We start from the raw sequence: 13,393 nt of genomic DNA, 5'->3' as shown, positions 1-13,393 counted from the left end.
TAAATTATGCTTCTCCCTGAATACTTACCCAATCACATTAACATAAGGAATATAAGCATGCTACCTCTGGATTTCCAGCAATACTAAATAAATTCGTCTTTTCTGGTCATAACAAATACACAAAGGGCAGTAACTCTTGCACATTACCTCCCCTGGCTACCGCTAGCTTTTGCCAGTTTAAAGCTGGGCGAACTACCAATGAGGATGTTTGCATAGTGTGGTGGTTGGGAGAGCTTTCATATAATGTGATAAAAGTATTCTGCTGGCTTTTTTATAAAAGACAGCCATGAAAAGAACCCTGGAAATTGTTGCTTTGGACAATCTCCAAAACCCATTTGTCAATAAGCAACTGTATCCCCTACAAAAGAAAATGGTTCTTTTCCTGATCTGATGGCACATTATTAGAAGGGCAGTGGAAGAAAGAGGAACGGATAAACAAGAGTTGAAAACTTTCTTAAAATGGCTTGGTTCACCCATTTGTTTTTTGGGAATAGGTTGACCAAATGTGACCAGAACTGCTTGAGTCTGGCACCCAATGATAAGCTGTCAATGGATGCTAGGTGTGTGTATTCTGCATTGGGATGTGGGAGGCATGGGTGTAGAGAAACTTGGTTTCTCACCTCCCCTGCACAGGATAGACTCCTAGAATGATTGGGCTTTTGTCTGGTGGCTTAAGGTTGGGATCTTTACAACCTCTGGGGTGTGAATGATCCCTTTTGCCTAGTTCGCCTGTCATACAACAAGGATACAGGTGGAGTGACCAGTTGGAGGGTCAGTTCCTGAGCTGCCTGCCTCTAAATTTCTTCAATATTGCCCCTGAACAACAATGGTGAGCCAAATGGGGTCATTCTTAAAGCCACAATGTATGAAGTCAAGATTGACTGAGGCAGTCAATGCATTAGCCATTGTGTGGTGAGCTGCTCTACTAATGACCCAAGCAATCTGGGCCATCGACTCACATGTATTGATTTGCTGATTTTTCTGCCAGTCAGAAAATTGCTAATGAAGCCAGATCCAGCATTTCTACTAGCTTCAAGAAATACATTCTTAACACCTTTTAAAATAGTGAGGTAGACATGCTAACTGCTGTTACATTCTTATCCAATGCTGGGAGTTCACTGTAGTGTGCAGTGGCATGTGTCTTGTACCGGTGTGATGACAAAGTGGTGGGTATATGTACCTGGCTTTCACCAGGTCACAGATATGTTTAGGCAACCAATCATTAATTTCCTTAGTTATGCTGACTTGGGGACGACTCTTCCTCATCACTGATGACAATCAGTACTTTTGACTTTTCAGACATGCATGGTGGAGGAGGTTGTTGTTGTTGTAGGGTTTAATGCCATTTTTCAGCATGCAATAGGCTATACATGGTGGCCAGTATTAATGGTGGAGGAAGAACCTGGGAAAACCCCGGAAAGAACCACTGACCCATGAGAAACTAATGGCAAGCTTTCTCACATACCCACATTGGCTGAATCTGAGACTCAAACCCACGCAGACAGAGGTGAGATGGCAGTGATCCATAACGGAGAGCGCTTTAGACCACTCAGCCACTTGGGGCCCCGGTGGAAGGAGGTGGAGGACATTCTACAGTTGGCAACACATGGTATATTTCTCATCAATGGCAATCTTAAAACTAAACTCCATCCTCTTCATGGTCATATCAGAGAAGGGCTGTTGCTCAGAAGTATCCACACACTCACTATGTGAATAATCATCTGCTTCCATTTCAGGGAAAACCTTGCCCTGAGGTAAAAATGACTCATTGTTATCATCATTAAATAAACCACTCCTAATACCCTGAGGGTAGGCAGTGAAAAAGAAAACGTCAAATCTGCCAGACAATTCTGTCACACATGGGCAGACTGCTGGTTGTTGGATGTGCGTAAGCGGGGCTGGCCATCTTCAGTACTGGTCCTGTCAGCAGCATGGCTGGCTGGATTTTCTGCTACCATCCCTGCCCCAATTTGCACGTGTTACCATTGTTTGGGGAAGGAACTTTGCCTAAGATTCATGTCCTTATAAATATATCATGTCATGTGTCTGGCTAAACAGTCAGATCTATCATTGAAATTCCAGTGATTGAGTCCAGGTTGGGAAGGCTTGGCTGGTTGGATGGCTATGGATGGCAAGATGATACTACATGCTGGATCCACTGTATCCAAAACATTCCTCATGTGCCCATTCTTACAGGTCCAAAGGCCATTCTTATGGGTCCAAAGGCCATTCTTACAGGCCCAAAGGCCATTCTTACAGGCCCAAATGCCATTCTTACAGGCACAAAGGCTATTCTTACAGGCACAAAAGCAATGTGGGGAGACATATGCTGAATGGCTGACCAGGTGTCCTTGGATCACAAATTACATATAATGTAAGGGGAAGAACAGGGACATTTTGTTTACGCTAGATGGAACTCATGTGTATCTTCCCTTGCTTTGCTTTTCTTACATTGACTGCATTTACACATCTTTCTGAAATGATAATGATATAGAAACAATAGATAAATTAACACATGAGTGTTAATAATTTGTTTAATAATTTGCTAAATAAGACCACTACCAACAGTGCACACAAAATAAAAACAGCATGCACAAACGCTTGAAAATCAACATGCATCAATGATAGCATGTGGTTCTATGTAGTCTAACAAGACTAACTCTAATAAAGTGACAAATTTGAAATAATATTTATAAAATTCAAACATAAAGTATACCATCTGTTTGTGAATCAATATTAGTTCAAATTAATCCAAAAGTTTGAATGTTTTTTTTAAAATTTCATGCACAAAGCCTTGGACTAACAGATAGCTTTTTCTGTACAGTGTGGTGTATGGAAGCAGAGCTTACAAACTGGCAAAACCTAACAGTAACAAGGGGAGATAATGGGCAAAAGATACTGCTTTTATTCTATACAATATAGACAGGGAAGAATATTTTTCATCTTTTAGTAGGGCTAGTTTTGGGAGGTAGCAAGCTAATGTTAATGTGATTGGGGAATGTATTCAAAGGAGAAATAAGGTAAAAACTGCTTGAAACTTGACTGGTTATGTATGAAGTTAGATCAGCTGCAATGTTAATATTCTGATAATAATTGATAGTATAACAACAATATGTCATCAACAATTGATAGTATATCAACACTATGACATCAACAAATGATAGTGTAACAACAATATGACATCAACAATTGATAGTGTAACAACACTATGGCATCAACAATTGATAGTGTAACAACACTATGACATCAACAATTGATAGTGTATCAACACTATGACATCAACAAATGATAGTGTATCAACACTATGACATCAACAAATGATAGTGTAACAACAATATGACATCAACAATTGATAGTGTAACAACACTATGGCATCAACAATTGATAGTGTATCAACACTATGACATCAACAAATGATAGTGTATCAACACTATGACATCAACAAATGATAGTGTAACAACACTATGACATCAACAAATGATAGTGTAACAACAATATGACATCAACAATTGATAGTGTAACAACACTATGGCATCAACAATTGATAGTGTAACAACACTATGACATCAACAATTGATAGTATAACACTAGATCCCAATCCCCACAGAGGACTCATGTTATCAGCAAACATTGAGTTGTCAGCATCAGAAAATCCGTATCATTATGAGATGTGAAACGTCATCATTATCCAAATTTCTGATGTTGACAACAAGATGTGTTCTAGCAATCAAGATCAAATTACAATGATAACGTTTTCTGTGTTCTATATCTGTCAATTCTCTGATAATTTAATAAAATTACTATACTTAACTGAAGAAAAAAAAGAAACTGCTTAAAGTTTTATCCTTTTAATATGAACTTCATTTCAAATCATGGACCAAATTAAATACTGATCAGCCAATATGCACATGAATAACGCAGCTTATGAAGCAAGTCATTTTCACTACGATCATGGCAAGTTTAACAAATTCTCAGATGCAGAGGGGCAGCAGAGCTATATATGTGATTCACATTTATAAAGAATGACTCTTAAAGTTTCCCAGAGAATGTTACACATTTACTTTTGAATGTCAACTGAGGTTTTGGCATAGCTGTTCATATTTGTTCAGTTTTAACTAGGAAACATTGAGGAAATAAGTTCCAGCCTCACTTGAGAGAATGGTGATATGTAATGTTATAAACATAAAATGACAGTATTATTTTCGTACTTTGAGGAATTAATGGTAATCTTCTGGCTCTTTCTTGATTAAAAAATTAGCAGTGTATAATGAAAGTCTATCAGGCCTGAACAAAGAGAGATCCACAATATGGCTTCTAGACTGACACTAAGTTCAGCCAATCAGATACAAGATTATTTCTTTAAAAGGTATGATTCTTGCTCATTGTCAAAACTATCCAAGATCTTGATATAGACATAAAATCCAAGTGTGATCAAAGTCAGATCGGGAATATGGCCTCCAATGTGATAACAAGGGTAGCAATCTGATGTAAGACCACTTCATTAGAATATATGAATTTTGCTCATTATCAAAACTGTTCATGATTTTGACGTTATGAACCCATATTTCATGTTTACTTCAAACTGGATCAGAAATCTGGACCCCTATAGCAGTAAGAGACTCAACCAACCATATGCAAAATCACCTGATTAATATGTGTTAATCCTGCTCTGTCTAAGCTATCCATAATCATGATGATATAAGCATACATTCCAAGTCTGCTCAAAATCAGATCAGAAATATGGCTTCATGAGTGGTACCAAGGTTAGCCAATCAGATGCAAGATCACCTTGTAAATATGCATGGATCTTGTCCATTACTGAAGTCAACAAAGACCTTGATGATATAAAACAATATTCCAATTCTGATCAAAATCAAAACAGAAAGATGGCTTCTACGGTTGTTAAAAGCTCAGTTAATTTGATACAAGAATATCTTACTAATCACTCAACTTCGAAGTACTGATGACATAAACCAATATTCTGAATCGGATTGAAATCATATCAGAAATAAGGACTTCAGTGTGGTAACAGCAATTCTTGACAGATGGACATTGTACAACAGACACAGGGTCATAACATAAGGTTATTTAAGGCCATGTCAAGAAAAAAAAATACTCAAATGAAGAAAGCGGAAATGTAAAATATCAAGCCTCAAATGACTGTTAGTACCATGCAAGGGCTAAAGCTGGTCAATATTTCCAAAATGACTTCAGGAGGGGAAAATTCAAGGTATGTAAAATTTATAATTTCTGGATAAAAGAAATGCAGCAAGTCCAGAGTCTCAAGCAAGTCTGCTTTAATTAAAAATACCTTTTCGCAGGACTTGTTATCAGAAGAAAGAGGCTTAAAAAAGAAAGGAAGAATTAGCAAATAAAGTGCAAGAGAAATTGGCTACAAATACAGTGTACCCTCTCTAAAGCAGCCATCAGTAAGATGGAAAAAAATTTGGCTAGTTAGGAGCAGAGGTTGTTGGTCAGTTAAAATATGTCCAAAACAATGGAAATCAAGTCATCACTGGATATGAAAAGTTTCTTCTGTAAGGAGGTGATGGTTAAGGGAGGTTGCACTGTATTTCATAAAGCAAACATAATGCACATTAATCTCTAAATCACTGTCTACATTCATGTGGTTCACTGTCTGCATCTTGTGAATCACTGTCTGCATAATGTGAATCACTGTATGCATCATGTGAATCACTGTCTGCATCATGTGAATCACCATCTGCATAATGTGAATAATTGTATGCATCATGTGAATCACTGTCTGCATCATGTGAATCACTGTCTGCATAATGTGAATCACTGTCTGCATAATGTGAATCACTGTCTGCATCATGTGAATAACTGTATGCATCATGTGAATCACTGTCTGCATCATGTGAATCACTGTATGCATCATGTGAATCAATGTCTGCATCATGTGAATCAGTCTGCACAATGTGAATAACTGTCTGCATCATGTGAATAACTGTATGCATCATGTGAATCACTGTCTGCATCATATGAATCACTATCTGCATCATGTGAATCATTATGCATCATATGAATCACTGTATGCATCATGTGAATCACTGTATGCATCATGTGAATCCCTGCATTATGTGAATCACTGTCTGCATAATGTGAATCACTGCATCTTGTGAATCACAGTCTGCATAAAATGTAAATCACCGTCTGCATAATGTGAATCAGTCTGCATAATGTGAATCACTATGCATCATGTGAATCACTGTCTGCATAATGTGAATCACTGTATGCATCATGTGAATCACTGTATGCATCATGTGAATCACTGCATCTTGTGAATCACAGTATGCATCTTGTGAATCACTGCATCAAGTGAATCACTCTCCGCATCATGTAAATCAGTGTCTGCATCCTGTGAATCACTGCATCTTGTGAATCACTGTCTGCATCCTGTGAATCACTGCATCTTGTGAATCACAGTCTGCATCTTGTGAATCACTGCATCTTGTGAATCATTGTCCACATCATGTAAATCACTGCATCCTGTGAGTCGCTGTATCCTGTGAATTAAATTTTAATTGGTGTTTTCCATGAATTTTATCACTGCTTAAGGCCACAAAAAATTCAAGCCTTATGAAAGGTGTTCCCAAGACAGACCCAAATTTAAGAGCCCACACAAACTTTTTGTTCTTTTACAAAACAATTAACACTGACACCCTAATTTGCTATGATGTCATAGCCTCAACAAGGTTGTGGCTAAGATCTGATCCTATAATTACAAAAGAGCAAATAAAACTATTGCCCAAGACAAAAAGATGACTAGTTAAATCAACTACCTAAGCAGAAGTATGTTTTTTATGAAGTTTGGCTAATGACAAAGTTATTAAACCTATATAAGGTAAATTATATTGGAATGTTTATGCTAACTGTACTCTGTCAGCCATGATCAATAAAATGAGATTCTTGTTGTAATTCATTTTCAAAATAAGAAATGATATGCCATATTTGGATATTCTACAATACATTATTCAATGTATACCATATTACAATAATTTGTTTGTATTTCCAAATCAGGTGACAATGTCCTTATATGGCACACACAAAAAACGAGGCTAAAAACTGAAGTAGTTATCAGCTGCACTAATATGGTGGCCAATCCAAAAGAAAAAAAATCATATAAAAAAGGTAAACAAAATTTTATGCATATTTCTACAATGATAAGCAACAATTTTTGAATTAAATTAGAGGAATATTTAATTTCTTTTAGTATTTGTGAGGAACATGTTAAAAAAGTTTTTTTCATAGGCTGAAAAAGTGCTGGATATGAATAACACCCTGCTGCTCTGTTAATACTTATAGGCCCATGTTAGTACCCTGTCCACGAAATAGGGGTACTAATATTAGTACCAACACCCTAACAAGAATGCTACGTAGTAATGATAACCTGGCTGTAGATCATTTCAATGAGCTGGCTGATTGCAGTATTGTAAGAACTCAACCTAAGTATACTATCTCCCAGACTTTATATCATGCTTATTTTACCAATTTCACAATTTCCTAATATGTAGAGTCTCTTGAAGGCAACAAAAATCATGATAATATAAACACACTTACCAAGTATTTTAGAAACTAGATGAAATGTAGTCTCTAGACTGGGAGGCAACAAGCTCGGCCAATCAAATGCAAGGCATATCTTTAATATGTGCTGATCTTAACTATGACAGATACTGTCTATGACAAAGACAATGGAAGCTCAAGGTGGACCAAATTTTGACTGGAATTTCAATGAGATATCAGGTCCAGCCAATCAGATGCAATATGTGCTGGTCATATTCATAATGAAACTCGTTTAAACCTCTTGCTAATCAACACTAATTACCAAGCCTAAGCAACATCGACTCCCAAAAAAAGAAATATAGCTTTCAGAGTGGCAAGAAGCTGATCATCAATCCCATGGAAGATCACCTTATTATGCATGCATCTTGATCATTATCAAATTTGCCCAATATTCTGATGATAAAAGCATATATTCCAAGTTGGATCAATATTGGATCAGGAATATAGCCTTCAGAGTTATAATAAACATCCAATCAGAAACAAAATTACCTCATCTGTATGCAAGAATCTCACTCATTACTGTCTGAGATCTTGATGATACAAGCATACATTCCATGTCTGATCAAAATCCTGTCACAAAAGTGATCTCCAGGATGGCGTTAAGCTCAGACCAAAATGCTAGATCACTCCATAAGTATTTGTGAATCTTGCTTATCACAGGAAATGTTTGAGATCTTAATGATAAATAATCATATACTTCAAGTTGATTCAAAGTCAGGTCAGAAATAAGTCCTCCAGAATGGTAATGAGGTTAATTAATCAGATGCAAGATTGATATGCATGACTCTTGCTCATTATTAAATACATCCAAGACTTTGATGATATAAGACCATGTTTAATGGTGCAATCAGACCAGAGTTGTAACAAGCCACTGTTGACAGATGGATGATGCATAATGCACGATGGACGACGGATGCAGGGCCCCACAATAAACTCACTTAGTCGCATGGCCAGGTGAGCTAAATTGAATCCACGTTATTTGTTGTTGTTGTAGGGTTTAACACCATTTTTCAGCACACGATAGGCTATACATGGCGGCCAGTATTAATGGTGGAGAAAGAACTCGGGAAAACCCCAGAAAGAACCACTGACCCAAGAGAAGCTACTGGCAAGCTTTTTCACATACCCACATTAGCCAAATCCAAGACTCAAACCCACGCAGACAGAGGTGAGATGGCAGTGATCTGTAACGGAGAGCACTTTAGACCACTCGGGGCCCCGAATCCACGTTATAAAAACAACAACATGTCTATAGTCATAAAAACATGCATTCTCTACAAATAATTATGGAGCCAAAGTTTAAAATGTTCAATCTTCACAATGAATCAAAATTACCATTATAAAATTACTGATTTATACAACTTACATGAAAACCATATATGCTCATAGAAATTTGTTGTACAAAAGGAGGAACTACAGTTAGCAGAATACTCTATTTGTTGGGGAAGGAGGGGGACAGGAATAAACAAAATGCTCCTCAAATACATATATTGGGGTTCATATATCTAATAACTGAGTTCATGTTTTTTGAGGGGATATGGAATGGAGGGTGAAGGGAATAAACAAAATACCAATCAAACATAGTAAACAAAATATATATTTTTTCACTTCATGGAATTTCTAGATTTAACTGTGTCAAATAATAATGTTTAAAGAGATAACAAGGATATAATACTTTCAAGTTTTCTTTCAACACACGCTCATACATTTTATAGAGCAATTCAGGTACAATGATTTAATTTTGGTAGATTATTTGATAGTGCTTTACAGCCACATCAGCATAATAATGGCTACATTGTGCTGTTAAATTTTGTCATGACATCCATAGATGCACTGAATTATATTTGGAATTACATTATAATGAAGGACAATATCAAGATGGATTTTTGTTTTAATGACAAATGACAGCAAACAAAGATGAATGAAATATTAATGAATATGCTACCACCATTCTACTGCAAGCATTACTTACCATACAATCACGCACAGACTACTCTCCATACCTGTTTACAGGTTCCACATAAAAGGCACATGAAATCTCAGTGAAAACTGTTTTTATGTGCTAAAAGTAGCCAATAGTCAGTATTCATTTTGTACCAAACCTAAACTCTATGCAATTTTTAAATTATAAATTTACCTATGTGTCATTATCATTAAGATTAATGTTATAGAGGTCTCTTTAAAATCTTAATGACTGAGTGAGGCAATATCATCAAAAATGAACTCAAACTAAAAAGCTGAAGAAAAAAGTAACTGATTACTTGTACCTGTTTTGGAAATCTGACAAAGATTTAGACTTGACATTAAAGTTACCTCTGCAGAAGTGTCCAAATCTTCAAAGTCATCTGAGGTGGAGTCTGTGTCGGAGAATAGATCTTCAGATGAGACGCTGTCAGAGTCTGAATCGTCTTCAGTGGGTATGTCAGGGTGCTCCAGTAGCCAAGTTACCAGAGCTTCAGGGCTGGGTGTCTCACCACCTATTATCAGGGAACCACCTTTGTCATAGAGGAATTAAAAGTTGAAGGAAGTGGAGTCTTTTAATAACTTATGTTTCTCCGAGAATAATTACCCAAATCAAATTAACATGATTAAGTATGCTGTATCACATACAGAATGCAGCCAACATGGAAAAATAACAATTTTGTCCATCCATAAAAAATTATAGACAAAGGGAAGAAACTCTTATACATTACCTCTCCTTATTCATAACAGGTGGCTATCCATCAACCAGATATTTACCAGTTTAGACTAAAAGATACATTGACAAGGAGGCTCACATTTGTAGCGAGGCGTGGAAGGGTTTGATAGTAACATGACTGGGTAAGTATTCTCAGAAAAATGTAATTCACTAAAAAAAATGTTCCTTCTCAATCAAACACAATCCCCAATCACATTAACATTAGAAAAACAGGTAATACATAGAGAAAATGGATGAGCATCCAACCTCTACCATTGGTACTCTTTGAGGGATAAACTGCTAAAGTCTAACATAAAGGTAGCACAATTAATGGTCAAATAAAAAGCAATGTCAATACGCAGATAAAAAAAGCTAACAATGTTTTCTTTGTGAGAAAATCCAAGCAAATCCAGTGAAAACCTACAACTATGCCCAAGTTGAGGTTGTGTTGACTTCAACTAGGTCTGGTGGTTGTTTGGGCTCGAGTCATAGGACCTACCAGATTCAATTCTTGTCTCTGTGATGATAATACATTTCAACAGACTCTCAAGAAGGCTGAATGTGCAAGCCAGCCACTGGAATACCAACATAATCATTATCCATCAGCCCTGAGAATAACCTTAGTAATAAAGTTGATAAAATCCCACATACAATAATTATCCAATATTCCTGCAAACTGAAAAACCACCAGCAATGTCCAGTCTAGCATGGAAGATGTAGCTAAAATGTTCTGCACTAATTCTGTAGTTGAGCGAAAAACCTGGCAATTCACTTTACTGTATGGGTTGTCCTTGTTTGATTATACTCGGCAGCATGAATAAGGCAGTGGCATCATGGTTATGCAATCAACCTACTGAAGAAACTGGGAACAGAAGGCCAGCCAATTAACATGGGTTGCTCTGCCAGTATGAATAGGTAGAAGGATGGCTTGATAGTGTGCTACACTGGTAGCCTGGTTGCTGGCTGGACTGTTGCTTACAGTTGGCTGGGTAGTTAAACTGATCGCCAGCCAGTCATGCATAGTGAAAAGTATGAATCGGTTTGGCAGATCCCCTTAAGACTCCAGACACAATGGAAAAGATGATCAGTATGTAACATAGCTTACTGATGCAATGGACCATCCATAGCTTACTGATGCAATGGACCATCCATAGCTTACTTATGCAATGGACCATCCATAGCTTACTAATGCAATGGACCATCCATAGCTTACTTATGCAATGGACCATCCATAGCTTACTGATGCAATGGACCATCCATAGCTTACTTATGCAATGGACCATCCAAAGCTTACTGATGCAATGGACAATCCATAGCTTACTTATGCAATGGACCATCCATAGCTTACTGATGCAATGGACCATCCATAGCTTACTGATGCAATGGACCATCCATAGCTTGCTGATGCAATGGACAATCCATAGCTTACTAATGCAATGGACCATCCATAGCTTACCTATGCAATGGACCATCCATAGCTTACTGATGCAATGGACCATCCATAGCTTTCTGATGCTGGGAATGGATGGGGTTGTTTATCGAAGATAAGGAGGAAGAAGGGCCCTTCTTCCTCCACCTGTATGTATGGCAACTTTCAGCAAAGTCCCACAAATGGTGACATCAATGAAAGCCATCCATGTGTACACATCCTGTACAAGCTAAACAGGTGGGGTTAGCATCCCATGGGACCTTCCTGTGTCCACACATTATAAATTCCGCAATAAAAAAGATCTGGAACCACAAAGGTATAGACAATAACTTAACAATCAAGGGGGATAAAATTTAATGAAGCAGCACTTGCTAAGCAAGATAAAAACACCTAAAACTCACAAAAAGAAAACAGATGACACTCAAATAAAACAAGGACTGTGGAGATGTACGTTCAAACGTTGAAAATGATAGGTGAAATGCCCATTTAAAGCTTAAAACATAGGCGAATTAAAATGAGTGAGCACATGTGTAATGTGAATGTTGTCCAAGGCAAAATGTGCATGGTATTCTGTATACTGTCTGTGACTAATAAGTCAGACTGGAAACATGTTCATTTCAATTCTGGCCCTGCAATACTAACTAGAACAAGGAATAATTAGTTTGGACTGGGACTAGAGTCCTGGAAATGGAGAGCAATACGTCAGTAGCAGGTACTTTATTACTGCTATCAAAACAAGAGTAATTTAGGTCCTCAACAGGTTTCATGTCACTTGACCTAGTGTCTTGATGCATATGCCATACATGATAATATACATTCTTGACGGTCTGGAGCTATGGTATGTTCAGTTGGTAGTGTGCCAGACTCACAACCAGTTGGTTTGTTTCTTCATTTTGTTGGTTTTAACAGCACTCTGACCACATTTTTGGCTATATCATACTCAGGAAATAGGAGCCAAGCACCTTTCCCAAGACCATAAAGAGGCAACTGACCATGCCTGGCCTAATAAGTTATTAAAAATGCAACCTTTGGATTATGAGTGCAACACTCTACCATCTGAACCAGAGTGGACAACCATGAGGGTGTGGGTTCAAATCCTGCCCAGACAAGGCCAGGTCAGCCATTATGGTGTCAATACATTACTACATCTGTTATGACAGTGAAAATTACTTCATCTTTCTGACTTCATTACACCTATTGATTTGACAAGATCTTTATTCATTACTTAGTACCAGGATGGCAAATTCCATTTATTTCTGTGTCCCCGTGTTTGAAGAAACAAACAGTACTTTACCTAATGTTCTCATAGCATATTCCACATGCTTTCTCTGGAATCCCATTTCCATCAGTCTTGTCACCTCATCAGACGGTGGTGGGGGCTGAGGTTTGGGCCTCTTAGACCTCTGTTTGGGGACAGAAGGGGCAGGAGTGGGTGGGTGGTAGGGGGGAGGAGCCTGTTCACTCTCAGAGTCAGATTCATCACTCTCTTCTTGTGGTTGACTGCTGGAAGCCGTCAGGTACTGGCACACTGCCAAACAGGCAGCCTGCAGAATAACAACGAAATTAATGCAACACTGAGAAAATTTTAATGAGACTGGTTTCTAATATGCCATGGGCTATTTAAAGAATGGCTATGATACCAGAGAAAATGAAGTCCAAATGATGCCATACACTGTGAACTCATATTTACTTTAGGATTATTA

The 13,393-nt window shown here is 37.6% G+C and overlaps 1 protein-coding gene across 9 annotated transcripts in view; it reads right to left on the bottom strand.

Annotated features, from left to right (window-relative positions):
* The window catches only part of LOC149798376 (E3 ubiquitin-protein ligase HERC2-like), a 246,570-nt gene that overhangs the window by 82,405 nt on the left and 150,772 nt on the right, over positions 1-13,393 (bottom strand). For 5 of the 9 annotated variants that reach the window (XM_089963537.1, XM_089963538.1, XM_089963543.1 and 2 more), the window contains 3 exons: positions 12,985-13,234; positions 9,898-10,079; positions 5,312-5,344 (listed from right to left, as the gene is read on the bottom strand). In XM_089963537.1, the coding sequence (XP_089819663.1) occupies positions 5,312-5,344; positions 9,898-10,079; positions 12,985-13,234 (465 nt within the window). The remainder of the gene's footprint in view (positions 1-5,311; positions 5,345-9,897; positions 10,080-12,984; positions 13,235-13,393) is intronic. The other 4 variants (XM_089963541.1, XM_089963544.1, XM_089963546.1 and 1 more) reach the window with 2 other exon arrangements.

Source organism: Sinohyriopsis cumingii, chromosome 6 (genome assembly GCF_028554795.1).
Source record: "Sinohyriopsis cumingii isolate HCF-2022 chromosome 6, ASM2855479v2, whole genome shotgun sequence".
NCBI classification, from domain to species: domain Eukaryota; kingdom Metazoa; phylum Mollusca; class Bivalvia; order Unionida; family Unionidae; genus Sinohyriopsis; species Sinohyriopsis cumingii.
This window is presented reverse-complemented; position numbering and strand designations above follow the sequence as displayed.